The 25,035-nt window shown below is 50.3% G+C and overlaps 1 protein-coding gene across 7 annotated transcripts in view; it reads left to right on the top strand.

The window, feature by feature from the left end:
* The first annotated feature begins 1,174 nt into the window (after positions 1–1,174).
* Positions 1,175–25,035, top strand: part of BCORL1 (BCL6 corepressor like 1) — a 62,273-nt gene continuing 38,412 nt past the window's right edge. For 2 of the 7 annotated variants that reach the window (XM_087860210.1, XM_087860204.1), the window contains exons 1-3: positions 3,378–3,653; positions 19,947–20,076; positions 24,731–24,821. In XM_087860210.1, coding sequence (XP_087716336.1) covers positions 19,991–20,076; positions 24,731–24,821 — 177 coding nt within the window. In that variant the 5' untranslated portion in view covers positions 3,378–3,653; positions 19,947–19,990. The other 5 variants (XM_087860205.1, XM_087860207.1, XM_087860208.1 and 2 more) reach the window with 5 other exon arrangements.

The raw sequence follows: 25,035 nt of genomic DNA, 5'->3' as shown, positions 1-25,035 counted from the left end.
TAAATAATATCAATATATCTGCACATAAAGATTTTTTTTCAAATTCTTGCTATTCATTTCACATTCCACGTTTATAAAGCCCTGAACCCTCCAGGAACTGCTGGGCACCTCCCCTAATACCCACTAGGCTGAGCCTATGCCTTTGAAGTCCCAACCGCGGGCTCAGAGTTGGAGCTGCTAAGAAACACCCTTAGACTGAAAGCAAGTCTGCCGGCAGCTTCAGCTCGGCTGCTCTCCTTTTCGGAGTTAATGTAAAGTCATCAGAGTTCCAATGTGGACCGCAGGCTTCTCAGCCCTTCAATCCTGGGGATGGAGGGATGGCCTGGGATGTAAACACATACAAGGATTTATTCCTTTGGCCAGGCGGGGAGTCGTTAGGGTAAAGGGTAAGGGTCAAGGGGCCTTGGTTTGGTGGCTGAGGAGCCCGGGAAAGGCGGGGCGGGGGGTGGACAGAAGCTGAGTTTTCCTCGAGCCAGGTTATCGGCCCCAAGTCATGCAGGATTCCCCCTTTACAGACCTTTCTCGTTCCCCTCCTCCTCCCTCCTCCCTCGGGCCTCTTGGTCCAGGCACCCCCCAACCCCCGCAAAATGTGCCTCCACGCCCAGGCCAGGAGCTGTCCTTTGAAGGCGGCCAGGGGTTTTGCAGCACGGAAGGTTGCCACGAAGGGTGGGCCGCCCGGGAGACGCTAGGCGAGGCAGCGAGCCCCGGCATTTTCCCTTCCCCAGCACCTGTCCCACTTCGGCACCGGGGCTGGGGCTGCGCCCACGGGCGGCCTCAGTGCCCGAGCGCCAGAGCCTTGCACCGAAGTCGCCCGGGTTAGGGAAGTGGGGGGCCAGGGAAGGGGCGGGGCGTCCGGCGGGGGCGCCCCCCGCATGCAAGACCCCACGCCTCCCCATACACGGAGGCTAAACGGAGATAGAGAGTCACACATAAAGCACCAGCGAAAACGCTCGCTCTCCGACCCCGAGAGGCGCTGCTCGCCCCCCCCCCCTTCCTGGAGCTGGGGGCTGGCCGGGAAAGGTGGCTCCGTTCTTCCCCCGTGGCCAGTGCGGGGTCTGTGGCTGCCCGGAGAGGTTCCGGCTTCCCCGGGGCTGGCAGGGGGAGCCCCGAGAACTGCAGGTCCGCCCCCCCTTCCTCCTCCTCCTTCCCCTCCTCCCCCACGTGTCCTCCCGGAGCCCAGCGGCCTGATCCCAGCACCCCCCGCCACCTCCCTCCTCCTCTCGCTTCGCCCGCTTCCCCGGCGGCGTGGAGAAGAGCAAAGTTGCGACAGCGGCCGGGGGGCTCTGCCCAGGTGAAGGGGGCGCCGTGGGGGGTGGGGGATGGCGCGGCCCTGCGGCGGGGGCGGAGGGAAGATAAAGAAACTTGCTTTCCGCGGTCCCCACCCCGCGCGGGTTCGGATCTTGCGTGGACCGAGCCCTCGTGGCGAGACGCGGCAGCGCCGCGGGGACCGAGGCCGGCACCGGGACCCAGACCCGGACCGCGCGCCTGGGCCGGCTAGGCGGGCGCAGGCAGCGGGCCAGGCCGGCACCCAGGCAAGGGCGGGGTGGGTGGCCGTACACCGGACCGAACCGGAGACTCCGGTGGCCTGGGCGCGGGCCGAACCCGGACCGGGCCGAGTTGGGTGGTGAAGTAGGACGTGGATTCGGGGGCGGGGCGCGGCGGGAGGGGGAAACCAGGCCCCGCGGGACTGGCCTGGGCGTGGGGGCGGGGGGCGAGTTCGGGGCACTTGCTGGGCTCGGGACCGAGCGGTAGGGCGGGGCGGCGCTAGGGGCTGGGCCGGACCCGCGGGGAGAGGGCGAAGGGGGGAGCCGGGGGTGGAGTAGGGGCGTGGAGTTGCGAGCGGGGTCTGGCCTCGGCCGGGGGCGAAGGTAGATCGGCGGGGCCGCCAGCGGAGGGAGGGAGGCCCGCGGCAGCGCGGCGGCAGCGAAGGCCAGCTTCCGCGGAGTTTGTGCCCGGGCTTCCCGGGCTCCAGCCGCCACACGCGCACAAATGGGGCTAGGGGACTGACTGGTAAGCAACTGCGAGTGTTAGACGGTGTTCGGCGGCGATTCCGGGAAAAGCAAGGAAAGACACCGTCTGCAATTATGCTGCACCCCCCCCCCCCACCTCTTAGCATCTGGATTTTGCTCTCAGGGGGCCGCGGACCCTCCCTGCCACAACCCTTCCACTCTCCTGCACTCCCACCGCCTCCCCCCTTCCTAGGCCATCTGACTCTCCTAGGGGTATGTGTTTGGGGGTGAACGACGGCGTTTTAAGGGAGCGGCGGTATACTCTCCCTCCCGCAGCAGCAGCCTAGTTCGTATCTTATTCCTACATGTAGCGTCGCTTCCAGTCTTGTGGACATTGGGGTTTAGATAACCTACCCCCATTCCCCCCCCCCAGCTATTTGATGGCTTTTAAGGAAAGGGAGGAATCCCTGGATTTCCACGCCTAGAACAAGGTTGAGGACTGAGATTCACCCTCAGCTCACTTCCACTACCAACCCCTCTTTCCTTGTAAGCCATTTCCACGAGGATCCGAACTTTGGGGGGCGGTATTAATGTGCTTCTCTATCTCTACACAGGGTCGTCGTGGCCAAGGATGGCTAGTCTCTGAGGGAAAGTACCCACCAGTCCAACTCGGGTCGCCCCCACTATTACTTCGGTGAGGGGGGCAACGCTAAAGAGATACTGGTGGGTAGGGACCTGGTATAAGGGAGGGGGCTGGGTAGTCGCCCCCAGAGGGACTCCGTTTCTTGTAAGGTAGGGAGAAGCGAGCCCAGGTTTCAGGGGAGGCGTTCTAGGAAGGGACATGGGGGGTGGCGACGACGGGGGGGGGCGGGAAGAAGGGGGGAGTCACACCCTGCCAGCAAGGGGAGCTTCCCTCAGGCCCCTGGGAGAAGGGGACAGAACATGTCTGTTCTGTGCTGCCCGGCAGGGGAGGAGGTCTGGGGTCTTTGGATTTGCACACTGGATCGGGCACCAGTGGCCTGAGAAAGTCAGGTAGGGGCATATGGTGGAGAGCTTTGGGGGAAGAGACAGAAACCCCTGGCCTTGGCGCCCTGATCTTTTCCCTTCCTCAACCTTCCCATTCGAGGGACACTGAGGGCTGGGGGCGTGGGGCTCTTGCAGCCCCTAGGATTGAGCGCCTCCGCCTCTCCTGGGAGTCTAGCTTTTTGCCCGGCTTGCTGCAGCCACTGCTGCTGCCTCCCTCTCCGGAATCCGCTTGGTCCTCGCAGCGATCCCCTCCTCCTCCCCTCCCCTCCCAGTGTCACCGGGGCTGCTTGGCTCTGCCCCCTTCGCCGCCGCTTGCTCCCTGCTTTCGTCCCTCCCTCTCTTGCTCTCTCCCTCCCTTCGCCTCCACCTCCCCATTCCTCCCCCCCCCCGGCAGGTGGCATTCTGGGAGTTGTAGTCCCATGGAGCGGCGGCTAGCGCCGCCCGCGAACCCCGCCGGACTGCACTTCCCGTCGAGCCCTGCGACCGGCACCCACTCCACCAGGCTTCGCTCGCACACACAGACACACACACACACACCGCTCTCCCCCTCACTCTTTCGCTGGCCGCGGCTGCTGCCAGTGTGTGGCTCTGTCTCTCCTCCGCTTTGCCGAGCCCTCCCTTCTTCCTCTCAGTTCCTAGAGTCCGACCGCCGCCGCCGCCGAGAGAGAGGAGAAGGAGGTCGGTGGCGATAAGGGGCGGAGGGGGGCATCAGATCGGGGCAGTATTAGGCGGGTGGCGGCTCAGAGTGGGTAAGAGGGAGCCCGGGTGGCGGCCTGAGCCTCCCCGCGGAGCCGACCCGGGAACAGGTGCGTCTTTTTTTTCTCTCCCCCAACCCCTCCACCCCTTTTGACTCCCCGGCTTTCTCGTATCCCCCCCACCCGCTTCTTTCTATCTTAAGCCTTTTCCCAGCCCTGTCCCTTCTTCGCCCCGCGGCCGCTCTGCTTGCCCCCCGGGGGCGCCGTCCTCTTCGTGTCCCCGGACGTAGCGCTCCCTGGAGCTCTCTCTGTCCTCGCCCCTCCCTTCGGGACAGCTCCCCTCCACTTCCCACCTTCGTACCCCATCCCTGCTCTACCCTACCCCCTCCTCACCCCCTTCTCCCTTAGCCAGGTGAGACTTGTTCGCCACGATCTGAGAGTCTTCTTCCTGGCTGGGCGGGGGTCTCCATGGAAACGGGGGTCGGGTTGATCCTGGGTGGGGGGAACCGCTGGAATTACCCCACTCCTCAGAAAGGGAGGTGGAGGCTACGGTCTTGTTAACTACCTGGCCCTAAGACCCCCCCCCATCCAAGGATCCAATGATCCGAAGGGAGGCTGGCCAGGAGGGCAGGGCGAGAAAGGGCTTGTTTTTTTGGGGGGGGGTGGCTGTCCGTGATGAAGTCTTGAAGAGACCTGGAGAAAATACCCCACAACCTCAGAGGGGAGGTGCGACGGTTGCTCTTTAGGGCTGCTTTCTCCCCGGTATTGGGGTTCGGGAACCGTAGGGTAAGGGGTACCCCTAGGTGGCGGCCGGGCCTGGGTTCGGGAGTGGGAGTGCTGTGATGGGGGCAGGGGCAATTATCCGAGTCCCTGGAAAAAAGGCGGGGGATGACTTCGGAGCGCCCTGGCTCCGCTGCCCTCGCTCTAGGGGCGGGGGCCGCCGGGCCGGGCGCGGCGGGGAGGGGGCTTAAATTGAACGAGGATGAGATGGGGGCAATTCATACTAGCCCCAGCAAGCCAGGGGGAGATCCGGCGTGCAAGCTCTCCACCCGCTCCGCGCCAGGCCTGGAGGCAAGGGGTCTGAGAGCGAAGCTGAGGGGTGGAAGGAGGGAGGCTCCGGTTACGGGGCCAGGTTTCGGGATCGGGGGCAATCCCCCAGCCCTTGAAGGAGGGAGAGGGATGGCCGCGAACCCCAGGGCTCCCCCACCCCGGTTCCTAAGGGGCGTGAGGAAGAGACAGCAGGCCCAGCGGAGCTGGATTCGAGCGGATCGCGGCTGGGCAGTGGGGGGGCTTAGTGGTGGGCTTCGGGGGGAGCAGTCCGGCGGCGGGGCGGGCGGGCGGGGCGTGGGGCTCCGGCGGGCGGCGGGGCGGGGCCGGGGCGGCGCTGGTGCCGCCGCCGCCGCTGCCGCCGCCGCCGCTGCTGCTCCTGCTGGGGCCGCCGCAGCCGTTGCTGCCGCTGCCGCCGCCGCTTCTGGGCGGGGAACGGAGGCCAAAGGGAGTCCCGTGCCGGGGCAGAGGGCGCAGGCGGTGCGTGGTGGGGAGGGGGCCGTCCTGGGGGCGGGGGCAGGCGGGGGGTGGAGCCCCCGACGGGGGGCGGTACGAGCCCGGACGACGACGACGAAGAGCCCCGGGGGCCGGGTGCATGGAGGACGAGGTGCTGGGAGAAGGAAGGGGGGGGTGGGTCCCGCGACGGGCCTCGTGGGCTTGGCTCCTCGAGGTTCTGCTTCGGGACAGAGCCCTGCAGGGGCGCCCAGAGGCCCGGGAAGGGACAGGGAGGTGAACTGGACGGTGGAGGGGGCCCTCCTCACCGGGGTCCCGCCGAGGGGAAGGCTGGGCCGGAGGGACGTCCGGGGTAGGACTGGGAGGAGCCGACTGCACCTCGGCTGGGGATTTCGTGTTATGGAGGGGCGGGAGACTGTTGTAGGGAAAGATGTGGTCTAGGGGAAAGGCGAGAGGGAAGCACACTGCAAACCTGGGAGACCCAACTGCTCAGGCCAGTGGAGGTGCCCTTCTATTCTGCCTGCACCTCCCCCCTCCCTCAGTGCAAGCGCTGTTTTTGTTTTATTGTTTTGAAATTTTCAGTGTTGGCTGTAGGAAGCTGTCGATGGGGTGATACTTATTCATTCTTGGTGTCTCCTAGAATAGACAGTAAGGACAGGCGTCGCTTGGCGAGGACGCGTCTAGCCCTGGGTTTAGGGGCTCTTTACGCGAGAGTAGGAAGGGGGCCTGCTAACTTCGTGCGATGGCTGAATACTCTCAAGGCAATTTGGAGGTCGTCCCCACAGCACAGAGGTGGAGTACAGTTGCAAAAATCTTTGGTGAGACTTCAAGGGGTGCAGTTGTAGGATAGTGTTATCCTGGTTGGCCGCATGGCTCTTTCAACTTAGAAGGCTATTTCTCAAAGTCACGCTGCTGAAACGTTGGGGGAAATGAACAAGGGATGCATTTGGTGTTGGAAGTGGATTAGGTTTATGATAAAATCCCAAGGTTGGAAGGGACTTTAAAGGTCATCTCATTCTGTTTACCTGACCTATCCTTGAATGTTGGGATAGAGGGATCTTTATTTTGGGGGAGATGGAAGAGGGTTTAGGGGTACTCAAATTGGATGGCGATGTCACCATGTGGTACTGAAGAGGACAGTACATAGGAAAGAAATTTCGAGGATTCCAGTGGGGATTAAATGGGATAACCCAATCCCAAAAATCACCCAGAGGCTCCAAATAGAAGCAAAAGTTTGGGGAAGGAACCTGTAAAATTTTGATGGAGAGGCAAAGTTAGTAAGGTGGACTGGGGGAGCTAGGAGGAGCAGGGGACTTGGTGACTCAAGAGAATCTGAAGGTTGATAGAGTTTAGGAGGGAAATGGTCGTTTTGAGTAAGACATGTGGCTATTGATAGGCAGACTCATCTTTTGATAAGGTAACTGGGGCAGCTGCCTTTGGGATAGATGGGGAGGACAAGAGGCACAGGCCATTGGGCACAGAGCCTGATTCAAATTGACTTTAAGAAGGCTGACCCTGTTACTAGCTATGCAGCAAGGGTTCTTTCTGTTCTGGCTTTGAGAGTCTTTGATGGAGGAAGGGGTTAAGGGGGACTGTTTCTTTAGAATAGGCTATAAGGAAAAGACAGCAAATTACTGGGATAGGACAGAGGAAAGCTTAAGTCCCTGGCAAGTTCTGTTGTTGGAGTCTGGATTGGGTAGAGTGGAGGGGAGTTCCAGAGGAAATGGTGGCAGCACCAAGGGCGCTCAGAGATCTGGCTGTTCTGATTACCCAGAGCTGGTAGGGCATAGACTCCCAGGGGCCTAGACTTTTTTTGGGGAAGCAAAAGGGTTTCATCCAGGGGTCTTTTTGCTTTATTCATGCTGTAGTTCACTACATAGGAAAAAATGTTTAGTACAGGTGGCAGAGAATCTCACATGATGAGTCTGGATTATGGGTTTTGGAGAGGGGCTTCTTTTAGGAGAACACAATTATGGGAGAAAAGGACTTGAATACTAGGAAGAAGGAAAGCGAAAAGAAAAGTCAGGAAGAGGGTTGTTTAGTCAGAGAAGGGGGAAGAAAAGTGATCATCACTGGTCTCATGTCAGGGCCAACTAAGGAAATAGTGGAACCCTGAAAATTCCAGGCTGAGTTTTTCCAAAGTAAAGTCTGAAGAACCTTTAAGGCTCTTTACACTTTCATGCTAGAATCACTACGGTTGGTGCAAGAGAAAGGATGATCTTGGGTAAAAATAGGGTTGGAGAGAAACTGGTATGTAGGAAGGAATATACATATATTTACCCATAGGGAAATAGAGAACTTAGAGATAGTATATAGGCTAAAAAAGTGCAGAATGTGGAAGAGGGTGGAGTAAGGAGCCAAAGGAAGAAGGTGTTTACTTACATGTCATGTGGAGTGAGTGTCAGGGAAGGTAAAAAGTTGCCTTTGATAGCTCTTGTCCTGGGAGGGCCCAGGAAGCAGAGGTGAGCTGAGATCCAGAGCTTACAAGTCAAAGCATTAGTTAGAAAGTTCAGACTAAAATAAGTGTACTGGATGGGGGAAGGAATTTACCGACCTAAGTAGAATGGCCTTGAAAGAAGTTGAAAGTGGGAATACACCAGTTTTTCCAGTCTGCAAGTGGAAGGAATTCTAGATATAGGGAGGTGAATTATGGAAATTCCAGAGTGAAACAGGATAAAGAACAGTGGCCTTAGAGCCTTGGGCGAGAACTGGAGGGTGGGGTGGGCGCATGGAGGAGAGGAGCTAGTCAGGGGTTGGGCATCTGGACTGGTTCATTGATTCTAGGCTGAGCTTAATTTGAGATGGAATGGAATGGCCACAGTGGGGTAGAGAGCTGTTTTCCAGCATCAGCCAACATCTGGGATGGAGAGAGGAGGAGTTCATGGTTAAGTTGGGTGGGAAAATGAACACTAACTAGAGTGGAACAGAGAGCCCTGGGGAAAGTGGGCATTGTTGGGATAAAGCAGACGGGAAAGGGGACAAGCCACTGATGATTACATAACGGGAGAAGGAAGACCCAAGACCTTCGAGTTTTCAGAAGGAAAGGAAGTTTTTTAATGCTGGAGTTCCAGTTAGGTATGAGTCTATGCTTGCCAGAAGGTTTAGCGTCAGGATAACCAACGAGGGAGGTAATAGGTAATCTGCCTTTCGGCCACTAGGATGCTAGTACAGTATTTTACATAATCTCACATACTAACTAGGCTTTCTTAATGCCGGTTTTTGAATGGTTATCCTTAAAGTAATGTAGAAACTGTTCTCTTTCTAAATCGTACCCTTTCCCACTGTTCATAACTTGAAAGCGGTCTTTCATGATGAAAACTTTCTTTGGTGAACTGAAGTTGAATTCTGGTCAAGAGTAAAATTTAACTCTGCTTCTATCCCCATAATTCAAATATGCTGTTCTGTTTCCCTCTTTTTCTTTTTTAAGCCAAAGCCACCCTTTCCCCATAAAACATTTAAAAATGGATAATTGTTTAAAAAGTGGCTGCAGGCTGCATGTCAAAGTCATATTTTCCCTGGTCAATGAATTGTGATGAATTTGAAGAGCGATGATTTATTATTTGTAAAATGTGGTAATTTTCAGATTTATTCTTTGAGAGTATGTGAGGCACGATACGTCTTCATTTGGATTTTTAAGAAGATGTTAAATTAAGCGTCTGTGAAGAATTAAGAGTACTGAGGGGCAGCAAAGCTTTGTGTTTCAGGCTTCTTTACCGATTGTCGGCTAAGAAACAAAATTTGGTTACTTCATTGCTAAGGTATGCCTAGAAATCTTAGTGTTAGGGCCATTTAAGGGTACAGTCAAGTTTTGTTATAATGTTGGTGTCCGGGGACAAGGAAAACAAGCCGACTTTCATTTTTCCAAGTTCTATAGAGAAGTGTATTGTACATGACTGTGATCCCCAGGATGAGTCAGTGTACTCTCTACCTGGATCCATGAGGTGATTAGGTGTCTTGTGATGACGAGGCTTTACTCAGTTTAACTTGGTCGCTCCTTGTACAGGTTAGTATCTTGCAGTGGTTCTCAAACTTTAGCATGTCTCAGAATTACCTGGAGGGCTTTGGAGACATACTGCCTTAAGTTAGAGTCCTTGCTCTTCTACTTCCTAGCTGCGTGACAGGAAGCAAATCACTCAACTCTCTTGAACCTCTGTTTTCTCATCTATAAAATGGAGATGAAGATCCCAGTCTCACAGGACTATGAGGATTGCACAAGATGATATCTACATGGCAGACCAGGTCCATAGCAGGAGCCCAATAAATGACATCTTTTATTATATTATAATCTAGTTTTTCTGATTCCATTGAGTCCTGTGACCTTTTATATTACTTTACGGTAAACATGGAGGCAGAATTAGAACTATCAATGGCTCCTGAGCACTCCCCATGTATCTTGATTCTCTGTGCTCTTTCTCCATATTCCTGTTGTATTAGTACATAATTAGCATTTACAATGTGGTAGGAAGAAATGGCTTGGCTCATCACTCCATTATTGCATCCACCTTTGAGGTGGAACTGGCAGCTTCTTCAACAGCTGTGCTGTAACTCTGCTCAGTATTTTAGGGCAGGAACTGAAGCCTGTATATCCAGTTGAAACTTCAGGGGACATTTTGGGCCATGCTTAAAAAATGACCCAAGTGTAGTTTACTAGGGTGACATTTTAAAAAACCATTGCTTTCTGAAAAGGGCTGCTGTATTTAATTACGACTGGTTGGGCTTTCCAGATGTCTCTGACATCTGGAAGTTCCACAAAGGCTGGTAGATAGAGCCTGGGTCTTGTATGGCTCTATGACAAGGATGTTCATCAGCGATTGGATGGGAGAAAACATGTTTTGAATAGCTCAGGTATCACCAAAACAAACTTCTGAACACCAAAAAAAAATATGGGCTATAAAATAGAGATCCTTTTTGCAGCCAGAGTGGACTTTGATGCCAACAAGCAGCTATGCCAATATAGGGAGAGAGTGATAGCAGGCCAATTTAAAACAGTAGATAAGTTAACAAATTAATAATTTCGTTTTGGCTTGGAGTTGGATTGTTATTCTCTACCTGCCCCCCCTACCCAGCAGATTCACCTTCCTATTTATATTCTGCTTAGGCAGACATTAAAATGAGTTGTTCCCTGCGTACACATCTCCTGTAAGTGGCAGAAGGCAGTCCATAAGTTGGCTGGGTTTAAAAATTAGCTGTGGCTAAACTACGCTTAGATAATTGGAAGTTGACTTTGTTGTTTTGTCCTGGCCCGATTTTATTTCTATGATTGTCTTTGTTGTGGAAGCAAGGAAAAGAAAGAAGAGAAAGTTTATGAGAGAGCAAGGGAAGTAAAAGGCATCCACAGACCCAGTGCTTTTTACGTGGGATTCTTGCTTTCCATGTGACCTAGAGAGAATTTCCGTTTTTCCCAGTAGTTTAACAAGTATTTACTGAGCACATATTGTATGCCTTGTATCATGCTAGACACTATTGGGAGTGGCTATTAAAAGAAGCAGAAAATATTCTTTCTAGCCTTGGGGAACCTATAGATGGGTAGGAGGATGAGTCAGTACTGAGAGTTTGAAACTCTGTTAAGTCATTGTGTGTGTGTGTGTGTACATACTATGTATTATACATACATTATGCTATATATATATATATATATGAGTAATTTATACAAAATGAGTTGAGCCCATAGTCTGGAGAGAGTAGAAAAAATAGTCTGATAATGGCCTTTCCAAATATTTGTGTGAGAGGTCCAGGAGACTTTAAAAAAAAAAAAAGGTAAAAGTTCGGTGAGGAGGAATTCTCTTTAGATGAAAAATCCTTATCACGAATCCCGTGTACTGAAATGGAGACGCCCGAGGGCCACCACCACAGTCCATGGCACGGAAGACACACAAGCATCCCAGAAGGGATTCAGGTCTCAAGATTGCAGTGATTCAACTTTGGAGGGTGAAAGACACACCAAATACTCACATGGTTCTGCTGAAGACCAAGCCTGCGGAAAGCCAATGCTTCGTTTTGATCTAGGAGAAATGAGAAGTGCTAAAAAACCAAAATGACCCTAGTAACTTAGAGTGCCATTTTGAGGTGGCTTTGCATTTTGAAAAGGACTGATTAATTTCGTGGTGATCGCTTAGGTTTTCTAGATATCGGTGACATCTAGAAGTTATATAAAATCTTATGGCTAGATCCTAGGTCTGGTATAAAGCTATGATTAGGTGTTTGCCTTAAATGGGGCAAAATTCCTTCCTTACAGCAGGAGATGGAAGTAATAACAGGAAAAAACTATGGCAGGGGTAAAAACGAATGGGTGGTATGAAAATGTGAGTGAGAGATTAAAACTTTTGCTTTTTGCCACCTTCATTGTTGGAATTGATTACCTTTGTTCCTTTTAAGGGTATTTGTGCTCTTCTCAGTTATATTATATTATATTATATTATATTATATTATATTATATTATATTATATTATATTATGTTATATTTCATTTCATTTCATTTCATTTCATTTCATTTCATTTCATTTCATTTCATTTTTTTAAAGTAAGCTGTATGCCCAATGTGGGGCTTGAACTCAGGACCCTGAGACCAAGAGTCGCACACTCTCCCACCTGAGCCAGCCAGGTGCCTCCTATTCTCAACTTTAAGTAAGAACTCATTTATTCCCATTTTGCAGATCACATAGTAAACGGACATAATGAGGTACCTGAGATGGCTGGCAAGCAGGGGCTGAAAATGCTCTCCCAACCCCCTCCCCAACACACACACACAGTTTAGACTGTGGATAGTAGACTATATCACTCTTCAAGGGTGTTGCTGCTGTGTGACTAGATGGCTCTGAATGGATTTTGGCAGTTTTAAAACATCAAATTGTCTCTGAATGAGTGGGGATCCAATACTAGTGAGGAGATTGAGAAAGGGTATGGTTTGGGTTGGAAAGGGTTGGGGTGGTAATATTCACAGAAGAGCTAGCTTCAGGGAGGTCGCAAGCCCTGGCCGCTCTATTGAGATGAACATCTAGCCTCCCAAGGTGTCTACTTTGGAGGTAACTACATTCATTTGAATGAGTAAGCTCTCATGTGTTTAACAGATAGTTAAAATTCTTTTGTATCCAGTCTCATAAATGTTTATAGGCCAGGTTTTTAAACATGGAGGTACCGAAGAGTCTATGAAGGTGTCCAAACTAGAGCCGTGTGTAGGCAACTACTTAGTCTTCTTGGTAAGTAGAAGAATAAAATGTATCTGGGAAGAGGATGCAATGTCTCCTATAAGACTTATCCCTTGGGGTAGAACCAGTAGAAATATTTGGTAGAAAAAAACCCCAGGGGAACTAGAAAGTGCTACAGTAGATTAGTCAGGCAGAAGGCTGGGATGAACAGTGCAGAGGGCTCCTTCCTCCTTTCAGTTGCCCAGCAGATTATTTCCAGTTGAGTGAGTGTGTGTGTGTGTGTGTGTGTGGGTGGGTGGGTGGGTGTGTGTGGTGGTATGTAGTGGTAGAGGAATCTGTTTGCATGAAGGAAGGCAAAGTAAAGTGATTGGGGCATATATAGGGACTCTTGAGTTTCAAGGAATGATACTTGGTTAATGATAGGAAGAGGTGAGTGGATGTAGATATTAGAGGGAAAGCCTGTGGAGAATATTAGAATACTTTTACATGGGAAATCATTAAATTAGGACAATTTACATTGGGAGAACTCCCTCATTAGGGGGTGAGGTTTGGGATATATGATTAAGTAGGGAAAACAGGAGCATTAGTCTCCTGTTGAGTATACATGGAAGAAGGCAGAGCGACAGGGAGGGTAAATAAGGTCTGTGGTCAGCATTCCATATCTAATGCCAGGTAAAGTTATCCTTGTTGGGTTTGTATACACTTTCCTATTGAAAACACTGATTTTGAGACGTTTTGACCTCTCTGTAAAGGCACTTCAGTGACTAGGTGGTAGTCCTGGCCTCTTCCCTTCAGCCCCAGGATCTAAATGTCAGTGGTCTCTTGGATCTCCTTGGGGGTGCCTTAGATGCTGCTTTTCCCAAAGTGGGGTAATGGACTGGCCTCTCCTTTGATTCTGTGAGATTTGAATGTGAATGTCTCTGTCTTATGGGAGCTTTACCCAGAGCTCTGGATTTCTGTTGGAGCAATAGGTCCCGAAGTTGGTTTTCTTTACACATTAGTCATTGCTGACCCAACCCTCCTTAAACTATCTACTGGCCACGCCTATTCTCTTGAGGACAGATTCAGGGCCAGGCTTCAAGAAGAATATTTTCCGGCTCTTTCATTTTTTAAAATCATAATTGCTTCCAGGTCACCAGACAATGTGAACCAAAAGAAGCCTGGGGGAGTACTACCAGATTTAACTGAGACCTTCTTAATCTTGAATTTCTAATTTATTGGCTGGATGGTAAGAGTCCAACCATGAATAAATGGGCAGGTTTCATGCTACGCATAAAGGGCCTAGTTGTATTCCATATGTTGCCAGTGCCAGTTGTTCTGCACATAGGGGGTCTTTGGCCCCAGAGGAAGCTACGTGATTCTGGGGAACTTGTTCACTGGATAAACACCCTGTCCAGCCATTTTCAAGGTTAACATTTTACCAAGGTAGAGACATTTTGTCAGATAGATGCTGTATTATCTCCTTTCGTGTCCTTCCCTTCCTCATACGCACGACGACCATACTTTTGCTTGTAGTTGTTGTGAAATCTGCTTGTTTTGGCATCTTCATTTCAAAACAAAACAAAAAATGTCTACCCAATCGGCAAAATCTCCTTGAGCCTTTAGTGCTGCCCATCCCCTATTACCAGCTCCCCCTAACCCTGACTTGGATTATAATTTGATGTTCTTCCCCTTTTGATAACATATTCTCTCTAAACTTTTCTAAAATGTCTGTGTTCAGTGCTTCCCCACAGTGTTTCAGTTTGGCCCGTGATGGTGAAATATTTCAGGTTCCCCTATTTCATTTTTTCTCTTTTGGTTCTTATATTCTGTGGGCTTCTCTTTTATGCCTTTCACACCTGCCCTTGTCTTCTAGCAGCTATTCTTTTTCTTTTGGATTTTTTTGGGGAAAGATCTCTGCTTCATTATGGTTTGTCTTCTATCTGCTCACCCTCAGCTTAGCTGCTATTTTCATCATTTTAAAGTTACTGCTCTCCTGTTAGTCCATTTTCTTTTTGGTTTCCCCTGTTTTGTAGTGTGCTGATTGTATCTGGCTGCCTGCTCTCTGCTGTCTGCTCCCTGGATTCATCCCCTTGCACATTGGTCAGTCCCTCTACTTAAGTGTGTGTACATGTACCTGCTGAATTGAAACATTGTATTTCTTTATTTTAAAAGCCCTGCTGATCACCAGGTTGGGCTGGTGGAGCATGTGCTCTCCTTTGTTCTCACTGAGTTGAATGTGTCTTTCGAGTTTTTTTCCCCCCAAAGTGGGATAGCTCACAGTGGTCCCACTGCCTTCCGGAGAGTGATCAGCATTTGATTCTAGGGGCCATGCAGCTGTTCATTTCTTAACAATTACATGGTTGTGATATGTGGGAAAATCCTTTGAGGTATTCCATATCTTTGTGCCCATGCTTCCTGGGTCACTCAGGATTACCAGGTTTCTTCGAAGTTCCCTTTAGGAACTTTGCCTTTAGCCTTTGATGTGATAGTTCCCATCGGAGAGAGCAAGGGAGAGATTGAGAAAGCACACCACACGTGAGTGCAGGCTCTGTGAGCAGAAGGAAGTCAGTACACGAGTGTGCACACCAGCAGAACCTACCAAGTGTGGTGTGTCTGTAAGGTTTTTCCTTTTTGCTCACCTCTCCTGAGAAGGAGTGTACAGTAAGAGTGGTTGCTAATTTGATTGGACATGCTAATGGTGAAACAAAACGCTAGGCCTCCTAGACCGGAATCTCCAGGGCTTGGACTTAATGAATCTGTATCTTGAATGAGCTCCTTGGTGATTCTGGCTTGGGAGACATTGGTGTACATTGGCCGTCTTGACTCCTCCCATCCTGTGTGGACATTGACACCATCGGTGCCTCTTTCAAGTTCCCTTTGCTTACTCTCTGGCTCAGGAGGACCAGTCTTGCCTTCCTATGTAGACCACTTAGCTCAGTGTCCTCTTATCTGTGATATCTACCTCTTTCCTCCCCTTCTCTGCAGAGGCTACTGTTAATAGCAGTAGTGGGCTCTACATAGGAAGAGGGGCTACTCTGGGAAATTTCTAACAGAAGAGTGGGAAGCCAAGGTGAAGCAAATATTCTATCTTCAGGATCTCGTGAAAATAGGGGTGCTTCCAGGTAGTCCTAAAATGTGTGGTATTGTCTGGTAATTATTTTGGTTTTTACTTCGTTTTCTTTTTATTGTTGTTGTTGTGGTTTTCGGGGGGTCTAAAAACTCTTTTATCTAGGTGGTGATATTTTATATGTTCTGTTTTCATATGCCAGGATTCATTTCCCCCAACTCTGATTTCTGTCCCAGGCCCTACAAACAACTAATCCCCTCTAAATAGAACAAAAATAAACCCCAGAGTGAAAAAGCAATGGTGACTGACTTATATCTGCTGCCTACAAGTATTCAGATAGGCACTAAAACTTATACTTTGTGTTAAAATTCATCTTACGCGAGTATGACCCCTTTCATTGCTTCACTCTTCTAATGCTTCATAGGGAGAAAAGATTTTTTAAAAGTACCTGGTATATTGGTCAACAGGCTGAGCTGTTGTTTTGTATTGTATTGTTTTGTTTTGTTTTGTTTTAAGTAGGCTCCATGCCTAGCGTGGAGCCCAATGTAGGCTCAAACTCATGACTGTGAAATCAAGACCTGAGCTGAGATCGAGAGTCTGACACTTAACCCACTAAGCCACCCAGGTGCCCCTGAGCTGTTGTTTCTTGAACTGGGATATTCCAAGATATTCTAAGAAAAAGTCAAAACTTGATTGACCAGGATGTTCAGGGAATCAAATCAATGAACTGATTTGAAGCAGACAGTCCATCCATTTGTCTTACCCCTTGCTGAAATCTTTCTAAAATTATGTGTTAACCCACATAACTGTCTTAGGAATGTTAAGGATAATTTTCAGAAAATGGTAAAATCATGAGTCTCGTACAGATATAAAAATGAACACGAGTTAAAGATTTTATTTTACTCGTTAATCAACAAGGGAACCAGACAGATGTTAGAGCCAATTCAAAGAAAAAGTCCAAAAGCACAGATTTATATGGGGTGGAGGAATTGAATTGCAAATGGAGGCAAACTGGTTTTTCCACAATGGGGAGGGAAGTCAATCCAAACTGTATGGGACAAGACAGAGTTTGCATATCCATCAGTTACCTGCAATTTACAAAGGTGCAAAGTAGCTCAGAGAAGATGAACTATGCTGGAATGGGGCAGCTGAGAAGGGTGTGCTATGGGCAATGCGTGGTGCTTTCAGTGAAGGACAGCGTTCTTTTCTATGGTAACTAAGCTTGGCGGACATGTTGGGGGGGTTGATTTTGTTTCTTGTAATTTCTCAGGGTCATCACCTCAATTCTTCATCCAGGATTCATTTACTGAGTACTTAACTATCAGTAAGACATTGCAGAGGAACCAGAGACAGAAAAGATGGTATTTCTTACCTTAAGTAGCTTGATTGGTGGGGGAGACCGACATGCCACACCCCCAGCTAACCACACCACAGAGAAGAGTATGGGTCGGGTCATTGGTGCTGTGGGAGAGGTAGGAATGAAACATTTGAGGAGAACCAGAGAGGGAAGAGTTAACCAATTAGGGGCTGGGGCTGGGGAGCTGACATGATGACATTTAAGCCAGGCTTTGAGGGGTGACAGAGAGGAGGAGGGACATAGGAGAAGCCATTTCAGGGTGAGGAAACAGCAAAGTCCTGAAACTGGATGATCTGTTCAGGGAAGGGTCAGGAGCTGGGATGGCAGAGGCCACAGGGAGATAGCAGGATGTGGCCAAAGAGGAGGCCAGAGGAGGTTTGAGGCCAGGTCAGGGAGGGCCTGGAATGCTGTGCTAAGAAATTTGGGCTTGATTTTGAAGACAGGAAAGCTACTGAAAGCTTTTGAGGAGGGAGGGGGTGACGTGATCGAGTTGGTGCTTTAGAAGATGAACTGATTGTAAAATCAAGAAATTGGAGGCAGAGGGACCAGTTAAGAGGCTATTGTAATATTCTGGGTGAGAGATGATGAGGGCCTGCATCAGGGTGGTGGCAAGAGGGGCAGAAGGAGAGGATGGAGATGGCATTATTAAGGCTTGACTCCTGATTGGCTGTGGGCAGCGATGGTGGGGGGAGAGAAGGAGTTGAAAACGACACTGCTGAAATTTCGGGGGGGGCGGATAGTGGTGCCATTAACTAAGATAGGAAACATGCTGGGCGTGGGGGGTGGGGAGCAGGTTTATGGGAACAGATAATGAGTTCGGTTTGAGACACATTGAGTTTGAGGGGCTCGGTGGACATCCAATTAACAGTGAGTTGCTGGCAGCTGGAAATTCTGGTCTGGGTCTAAGGAGAGAGGTCAGGGCTAGAGATACAGATTTGGGAGCCTTTGGTGCGGGGAGGGAAGAGTTGCAACTGGGGGAGCTCCGGAGCTGGAGAGAAGGAGGGGCAGGGTTCACGTGCCCCCCCACACACACACTGAGAGAGGTGGGGTAGGGAAGAGCCAGTGAGAGCCAGACTGAGCTAGAGAGACAGAGACAGAAGGAGGGCAAGAGAGACAGAAGGAGACAGAAAGACAAGAAAAGGAGACTGAAGGCTGAGGCAAGGACAAAGAGTAGAGGGGAGAGGGGCACAAGGGGAAGGAAGAAGGGAAGGAGGAGGAGGAGAGGGAAGCAAGAAGGGAGCCAGAGGGAAACGGAGAATGGGGAAAGAAAGGGAGAAAGGATCAGGGCAAGAAAGGTGGGAAGGGGAGGAAGGTGGAGGAGTGCAGACTGCACCAGGAGAGATGGGAGAGAGGGAGAAGAGAAGCAAGGAAGAGGGGAAGAGAGAGACAGCTGGGAGAATAATAGGGGGAAGAGGGAAGTGAGGAGGAGTAATAGAGAGGAACAGGAAAGAAATTGAGAGGGAAGGGGGAAGGGAAAGAGAGAGAGAGATGGAGGTAGGGAGGAAAAGAGGTAGGGGGAAGAGATGGGGGCTGGCAGAGGTGAGGAGAGACCAAGCAAGACCAGGGCTAGGGTTCTGGGGTGGGTGGAGAGAGAGAAGGCCCTAGAGAAGCAAACAGGCACTGGGTCAGGAAAGCCAAGAGAGGGGCAAATACAAAGAAAGGCACGGGCAGCAGTAAGCTGTGCTGCGGAGAGAGGGAGGAGGGTGAGGACCAGGAAGAGAATGGGGGGCTGTGGCTCTGCTGTCCTGGTACTGCCTTCCTCCCTTGCACCAGCCACCTGGCCTCTGGCTCTTTCTTGATCTTAGCTTGCAGCCTCCTGCCCTGGGACCTTTGCAGAGATGGTTCCCTCTGCCAGGAATGCTCTTCCCCCAGATAGATATACGGCTCACCCCTTCACTTCCTTCAGGATGTTTAAATGTTTCCTTCTCAGCAAGGCTTATACCGATTACCCCCTTTCAAAACTGTAGCCCATTCTGCGCCCCCCTGACCATCGCCATGCCCCTTTGCCTGTGTTATACCATCTTCTGTCCTCCTATAACAGGAGTCGTTTAACATGTGTGTTGTCTGTCTCATCCCACGAGAATATAAGTTCCATGAAGGCAGGGATTTGGGGTCTTTTTGGTAGTTGTTGAATCCCCAGTACCTGGGACAGTGCTGGCACATAGTAGGAGCTCAATAAGTATTTGTTGGATGAGTAAGTGCTCTTGTGTTGAATATGGACAGTCTCTGAAAATTATATAAAGAATAAGCGAAACAGACCCAGGATATGACTATATTGTGCTGATTTACTTCTTGGGAAAGTGGAGAACAGCAAAAGATTCTGATCACTGGAGGGTTCTGTTCAGTTGAGCTTCGATGAAGAAGACTTTTAGCTAACTCGGGAGTTCAAGGGTCTCAAGACAAGCTCATTGGGTAAACGTCTTCTTCTTGATGCCTCATTTTCTCTAGAAGGTGAATTAGCTGTGCAGTGGTTGTCTACAGCAACAGCTGGACATTAGCTGCTGAAGGGGGTGGTAGGCCATGGGGATGACAAGACTGATAGAAAGGGACAAGGACAGCAATGTGTGGTTTGTGGTGTAACATTGTTTTTTCTTTGTTTGCTTGTTGTGTGGTCAGAGTACAAGGAGTATTGCATCTGATTTTGAGGGAGTTTAAACCAGCTTAAATATGTGTGTTATATCTATATAACTCCTAAATCGAAATCAGAATAGGGTATTTTTGAAGGGCTCTTAAAGAAAGCATGTGCTTCCTCTGGAGAACTTAAATTGGTACGTCACTCAAATACTTCAGTACCCATGGATTAGAGAGTTGACGAGAAAAAGATCCCCAGTAGTCTTTCAACGCATTGTTCATATATGGGAACAACCCTCTAATTGTATTTGGTTAGGCTAAATGTGTGTGGAAAAATATACTGTCATCTCGTTTGTCTGGAATAGATTGAATTTCCTCGAACACTCAAGCATATCTGTCTTTAAGATAATTTAAAAATCACTCTAGGTGATTAACAGCATCCTTGTCTCCATCCCAAAACCTATGGATTCCTGGAAAGCCGGTGCCCTCATCCCCATTTGGACCTTAATTTTCCATAGCAGGCTGGCTTGTGGGAGAGACTGTGTTACCATTTGGGTGCTATAATTGCCTTTATTTAAATGTTTCCCTGTTAAAGGTGGTTCAAGCAGCTGTCCCTGTTAGGAGTTTTGATTTTTTGGAGTTCTTTTTCCTCAGGGGGAGCGGCCACAGCAGGTCCTATCTGGTGGTGAGTGGCTGTCATGATCTCGACAGCACCGCTCTACAGTGGCGTGCACAACTGGACCAGTTCTGACCGGATTCGCATGTGTGGCATCAACGAGGAGAGGTGAGGAGGCTGGGAAGGTGGCCATTGCTGGCCCCCAGTGAGCGGTCCCTACTCACTAGAGAGGCAGTTGCGGCAGGGCCCTGAGAGGGACCCTGGGGAAGAGGCTTCGGTTGTTTCTAATTTTCCTGGGATGGGTTGGAGCTGGGGCCGTGTGAGTGGCCTGCCCTGCCATGCTGTCCCCGTTCAGATGAAGGTGAGGAGGCCAACAGATGACCTTTTGCCAACTAACATTTGTCTACTCATTAAGAACTGTCAGACTGTGGAGTTAGGGGAAGCTCAGGCGATTGCAGTTTTTTGCTGCATCCATGTTCAGTGCTCAAGGATACGCATAAGATATTTTTGGTCCTTGATCTAAGCCTGGAAGAAAGGCAGTTTTATTATTCAGCTGTATACTGGGAACTGTTAGTGGGTATTCTGGTGATCAGCGCTTTCCTGCCTCACGAGGCTAATGACGATTCGCAGTGCGATCCTTATGAAGTATCTCAGGAAGATCCAGTTGCTTAATGTAGTTGTCATATGGAATTGAGAGTTGGTGATGCCTGCCCAATCCGTGTGTGTTTTAAATGTTCTGTTCACCAAAATATTTGGTTCACCAAGCTCTGCCATGTACTGATCATGCTCCGTAGGAAGGACACCCAAAATGGCCTTCAGATTTTATATTTGACTCCCATGACCTTTGGCCACAGAAAGAGCTTTGTGTTGGTTGCAGTGCCTCTCTCGTTTTTAGAAAAGGCATGCTTGCTGGTGTTTAGCTGTTGTTTCAGTCCATCGACTGTTTAAATCCAAATGCATCAGATCAGTCCCCTAGAACACGGACCGTTACAGCTTTTCCCAGGATTCAAATCCGGTGTTTCCTTGGGTGAATCTTGGAAATGTGTGTGTGGCTGCGTGCGCACATGGGGGAAGGCTGGTAATTTTGAAGGGTAAAGGAAAGTGTGTCTTTGTGGGCATCTTCTTTTTTCTTCTACTCTTAACTGGAGAAGTGTGTGCTTGTCTGAGGTTCAGGTTAGGAGAAGAGACCTTTTTATTTTTTTTTTAAAGCCATTAGTGACTAATAGTTTAATGTTCTCTATACTGAGGAACAAGTTAGAGATGGACAGAATTTGATTTTAGAATATAAAAGTAAGGACTAAGGAAAATAAGACAGAATTCCTCTCAGATCTGCATGAGAAAGATATTTTCCTTTGCATGTGAGCTATGGCCTTAGACAATGACCAAGAGGCGGACTGGGGGAAGGCAGGGTGGTGGTATTGATTTGCGTAAGCATTCACTGGCAACACGGCAACAGCAACTTGTACAGGCTGTTGAGCCTTGGATGCAGAGATCTGGACTTAGAGCCTTTGACAGATCAGTGCACAAGCTGCCTTGGTTCACTGTCCATTCTAAATCCCTGCTGAGAAAGAACAGGAAGTGAGCCCCAAACCTGCCTTTTCCTCTTTATGGACCTTTCTTGGGATGTTAAATTACCAAATATGCCTAGTGGTTAAGATGACCTTTTAAGCATTGTCACTTCTGATCTCATCTACCCTTTATTGTCGCCTTCCTCTACAGTCTAGGCCATGCTAGAGCTGCTTTCCGAAATGTGATCTCACCTTATTTAGAAACCATCTTCCTCAGCCCTTTACAACTTGTAGAACTTACACATTTTGGGTATAAAGCTGCATATGGGGGTTAACTCTTAAAATTGTTTGAGAAAACTGCCCAGCTTCAGGAGATGCAGTGGAGGACTGATGCAGTTGCAGGGACAGGGACAGGAGCTTTCTGCGGGCCCCAGGTGGCTGACTGTAGTCGCACCTCTGGCTCACTCTCTCTGTTTTCTTGCTTGCTTGCTTCCTTTGTTCTATCCATTCATTCCTTCATCCAACCAACATTTACTAAATCCAGTAAGAGCAAACCAGCAGTCATGGGACACTGATGGTGAGTGCTACAGAGTGGCACGTAAAGGCCCTGTGGGAGGCTAGATGCAAGAATGGTAGACTTCCTGGGGGAATAAGGGAAGGCTTTCCAGACACAGTGATGTCAGAGCCGGGGCTTGAAGAATGGGTAGGAGTTTGAGGTGAGGGTTGGTATTTCCCACACGGTATGTTTGGGGAAGACCCTGGCTGGAATGAAGGGAAAGTCTGCAGGGGCTGGAATATAAGGAGCCTGATGTGTGTGGTGTGGTCAGGGCCCAATGGGCACTAAAAAAGCTCTGGTTTGACAGTGGTGCTAGCCCTTCATAATTAGGAAAACAGCCCTGAAAGGTTATCGTCATTTCTGGTTTAAGTTCAACAAAGCCTGAAGCGCAACAGCCTAGGGTCATCTCTGCTGGGAAGAAGTGGTGGGATTGATTTTCAGTCCTGACTGAAGCCTGCTTTGACCCCTGCTCCCTCCTCCCTGCCGCCTGCACCCTCCTAACCTTGTCTGGTTGACCCACTTCTCTTTGTGCACCCCTCCCCTGCAAGCTATTCCTGTCCCAGGCTCCTCTCTCCATGGAGCAATTTAATGTTTGCTTAGCTTTGCACACCCCTCTCCTCAGAGAATGTGAAATGTGGCCACACGACGTTTCCCCAGAGCCTTGGGGATCGGCACTTGGGCCCGGGCATGGCTGGAGTAACCGGGACTGCTGTTTCCACTGCCGCTGCCGCCCCCAGAGTCCCTGGGCCAGCTGGCTCTGCTGGTCTGCCTTGGAAGGCAGGTGGCTGCTTTTGGGGCGGGCTTTCTGTGTTCAGTTCAAGGTAATTTTATGTGGGGTGGGAGCCCAGCAAGGGCAGCTTGCTCCCCTCCATGTGGTCAGGAGAGGAAAGAATGGAAATAACTAACATCTCTCCCCCACAGCCCCTCAGGTGGGATTGGCGAAGGGGGTGTAGTGCCACTCGTTGCCCTTGCCACGGCCTTTCTCCCAAAACCGTTGCTGGCCAGTCTCATAGGAACATGCTTCTCCCTGGCCCAAGGCTGGATGTAGGGCTCGCTTTTCTGGTCACCCAGGAGCCGATGTCCAAGTATGTTTTCCCTTTCCCTCAGGGCCCCCCTTCCTCCCTTTCCTCCCCTTCCTCCCCTTCCTCGAGACCCCTGACTGCCTCTCCAGCCTGTGCCTGTCCTTACAGTCATTTCTGTTTGTCACCAACAGTCATCGCCAGCAGTGGAACCCTCCCACTTCCGCCAGCCTAGCTGCCTTGTAAAGGGAACAGATCTCTACATCCCCCCCTCCCTTGTTAGTCCCTCCTGGAGCCCTGAAACGATGGGGAGAGGCCTGCGGTGATCTCCCTTGCCTTTTTTGCTTCTCTTGGCCCAGGTACAATTTTGGAGTCCATCAGTGGTGCCCTGTTCCAGTGAGAGGGAGGAAGTTAGCAGGACCCTCCCCGTTTTTGTGGGGGTTGGCTGCAGGCTCCCGGACTGTCCTAGGCTAGGGTGGCTGGTGGGGCAGATGCTGGCTTCTTCCCGGGCTGTTGTAGAGCTACGGGCGAGGAAGAGAGACAAACTCCAAGGCGGTCCACTTCCCCGGAGGCACACAGAGCATTCCCGTGTTTGCCCCCTCAGAACTGCACCACAGCGCTTCTGCTGCAGCTTCGTTCTTCTACCCAGACCTTCTGCTCAGTCGCTCACCTGGGCTCTTGCCCCATCGGTGTCCTCCCTTGGGCAGACAGTGGGGGGTTTCTGCTGTATCCAAAAAACTAAACTTTTAGTGGGTGTTTGTCCTCTCTCCAACTTCACCCTCCTAGTCTTTTTCTTCCCCCCCTAAGGTTCTTACAGAAAACTTAGAGAAGACTTTTTGAGTAGGTTGGGGTTCAGTTAGGTTTTTCTCCTTTGCGACCCAGCTCTCTGGCCTTGGGCCCTTCCCTTTGCAATATACCAACTTGAATTTGGGGTCCGTGGCCTTGAAGGCCTCCCTTTGGGATGGGAGTGAGTGTGCCAGTGCTGGGAGAACAAGGGGAGAATGGGGAGCTTGGCAGGGCATGGGATGCAGGCAGGAGGGCAGGCGCTGGCTGGAGCTCGGTGGTACTTTAGAATAGGGGAAGAGGTACCCTGGAGGGAAAGAAGCCGTGTCCTTGAAATGCCCCTCGGCACCCAGTGACCCAGTGGCCTCGAATCAGTATCATTATATGCACTAATAAATGTGTATCCGCTCTAGGCAACCCTATCAGGTGAATAGGTGATGATTCAGATTTAGAACATGACACACAATGGAGGTGGCTATTTGTTTTAGAAAAGGATTACCCTTATGATACCTGCAGCCAGCTTCCATTATAGACTTAAAATAAGATTGCACTTAAGAGAAGACTGGTTTGCATGCCTTTTGAGATCTTCTGTGATTCACTTCTCCCCTTTTGGCAATGCCCAGTACCTCCTGGATGGTCACCTTGACAGGTAAGCTTGGGACAAAGCAAAGGTGCTGGGCCATCCTCCACACTCCTGGTGAGAGCCCCAGAGAACAGGATACACAGCCCAAGGAGGGGAGTCTAGTCAAATTGGGCTCCTTTGCAGGGATTTGCAAAGCTGGGCTTGGAGGCTCTGGCTTCTGACTTGTCCCCCCCAGTTCCTTGTGATTTCCTCCAAGCCACCAAGGGAAGTGGTTTTATGGGAACCCAGGCAGGCAGGAAGTATTCTGCCAAAGGTAGTGGTGGCCCAAAGACTAGGCCTCATGGCCCTTCTCTGGTTGTGTCTCCCATGCTAGAAGAGCACCTCTTTCTGATGAGGAGTCCACGACAGGTGACTGCCAGCGCTTTGGATCTCAGGAGTTTTGTGTCAGCAGCAGTTTTTCCAAGGTAAGAGGCCATGTGGAGCCACATGTCACCCACCAAAGGGCGGAGCTGAACTTCCCCAGGCGATGTGCCCAGTCTGCCATCCCAAGAAGGGGGGCAGGAAGGAACAGGGTATTTCCCAGGAGTTGCTGTATGTGAGACAGAAATTGGCCAGCTGCTCTTTGCTTCTGCTGAGACCCGGTTGGTCGAGTTGCAAAGAGGACCCGCAGCCACCTCT

This window comes from Ursus americanus, chromosome X, assembly GCF_024610735.1.
Source record: "Ursus americanus isolate L20-20 chromosome X, mUrsAme1.1.p, whole genome shotgun sequence".
Taxonomy (NCBI): domain Eukaryota; kingdom Metazoa; phylum Chordata; class Mammalia; order Carnivora; family Ursidae; genus Ursus; species Ursus americanus.
This window is presented reverse-complemented; position numbering and strand designations above follow the sequence as displayed.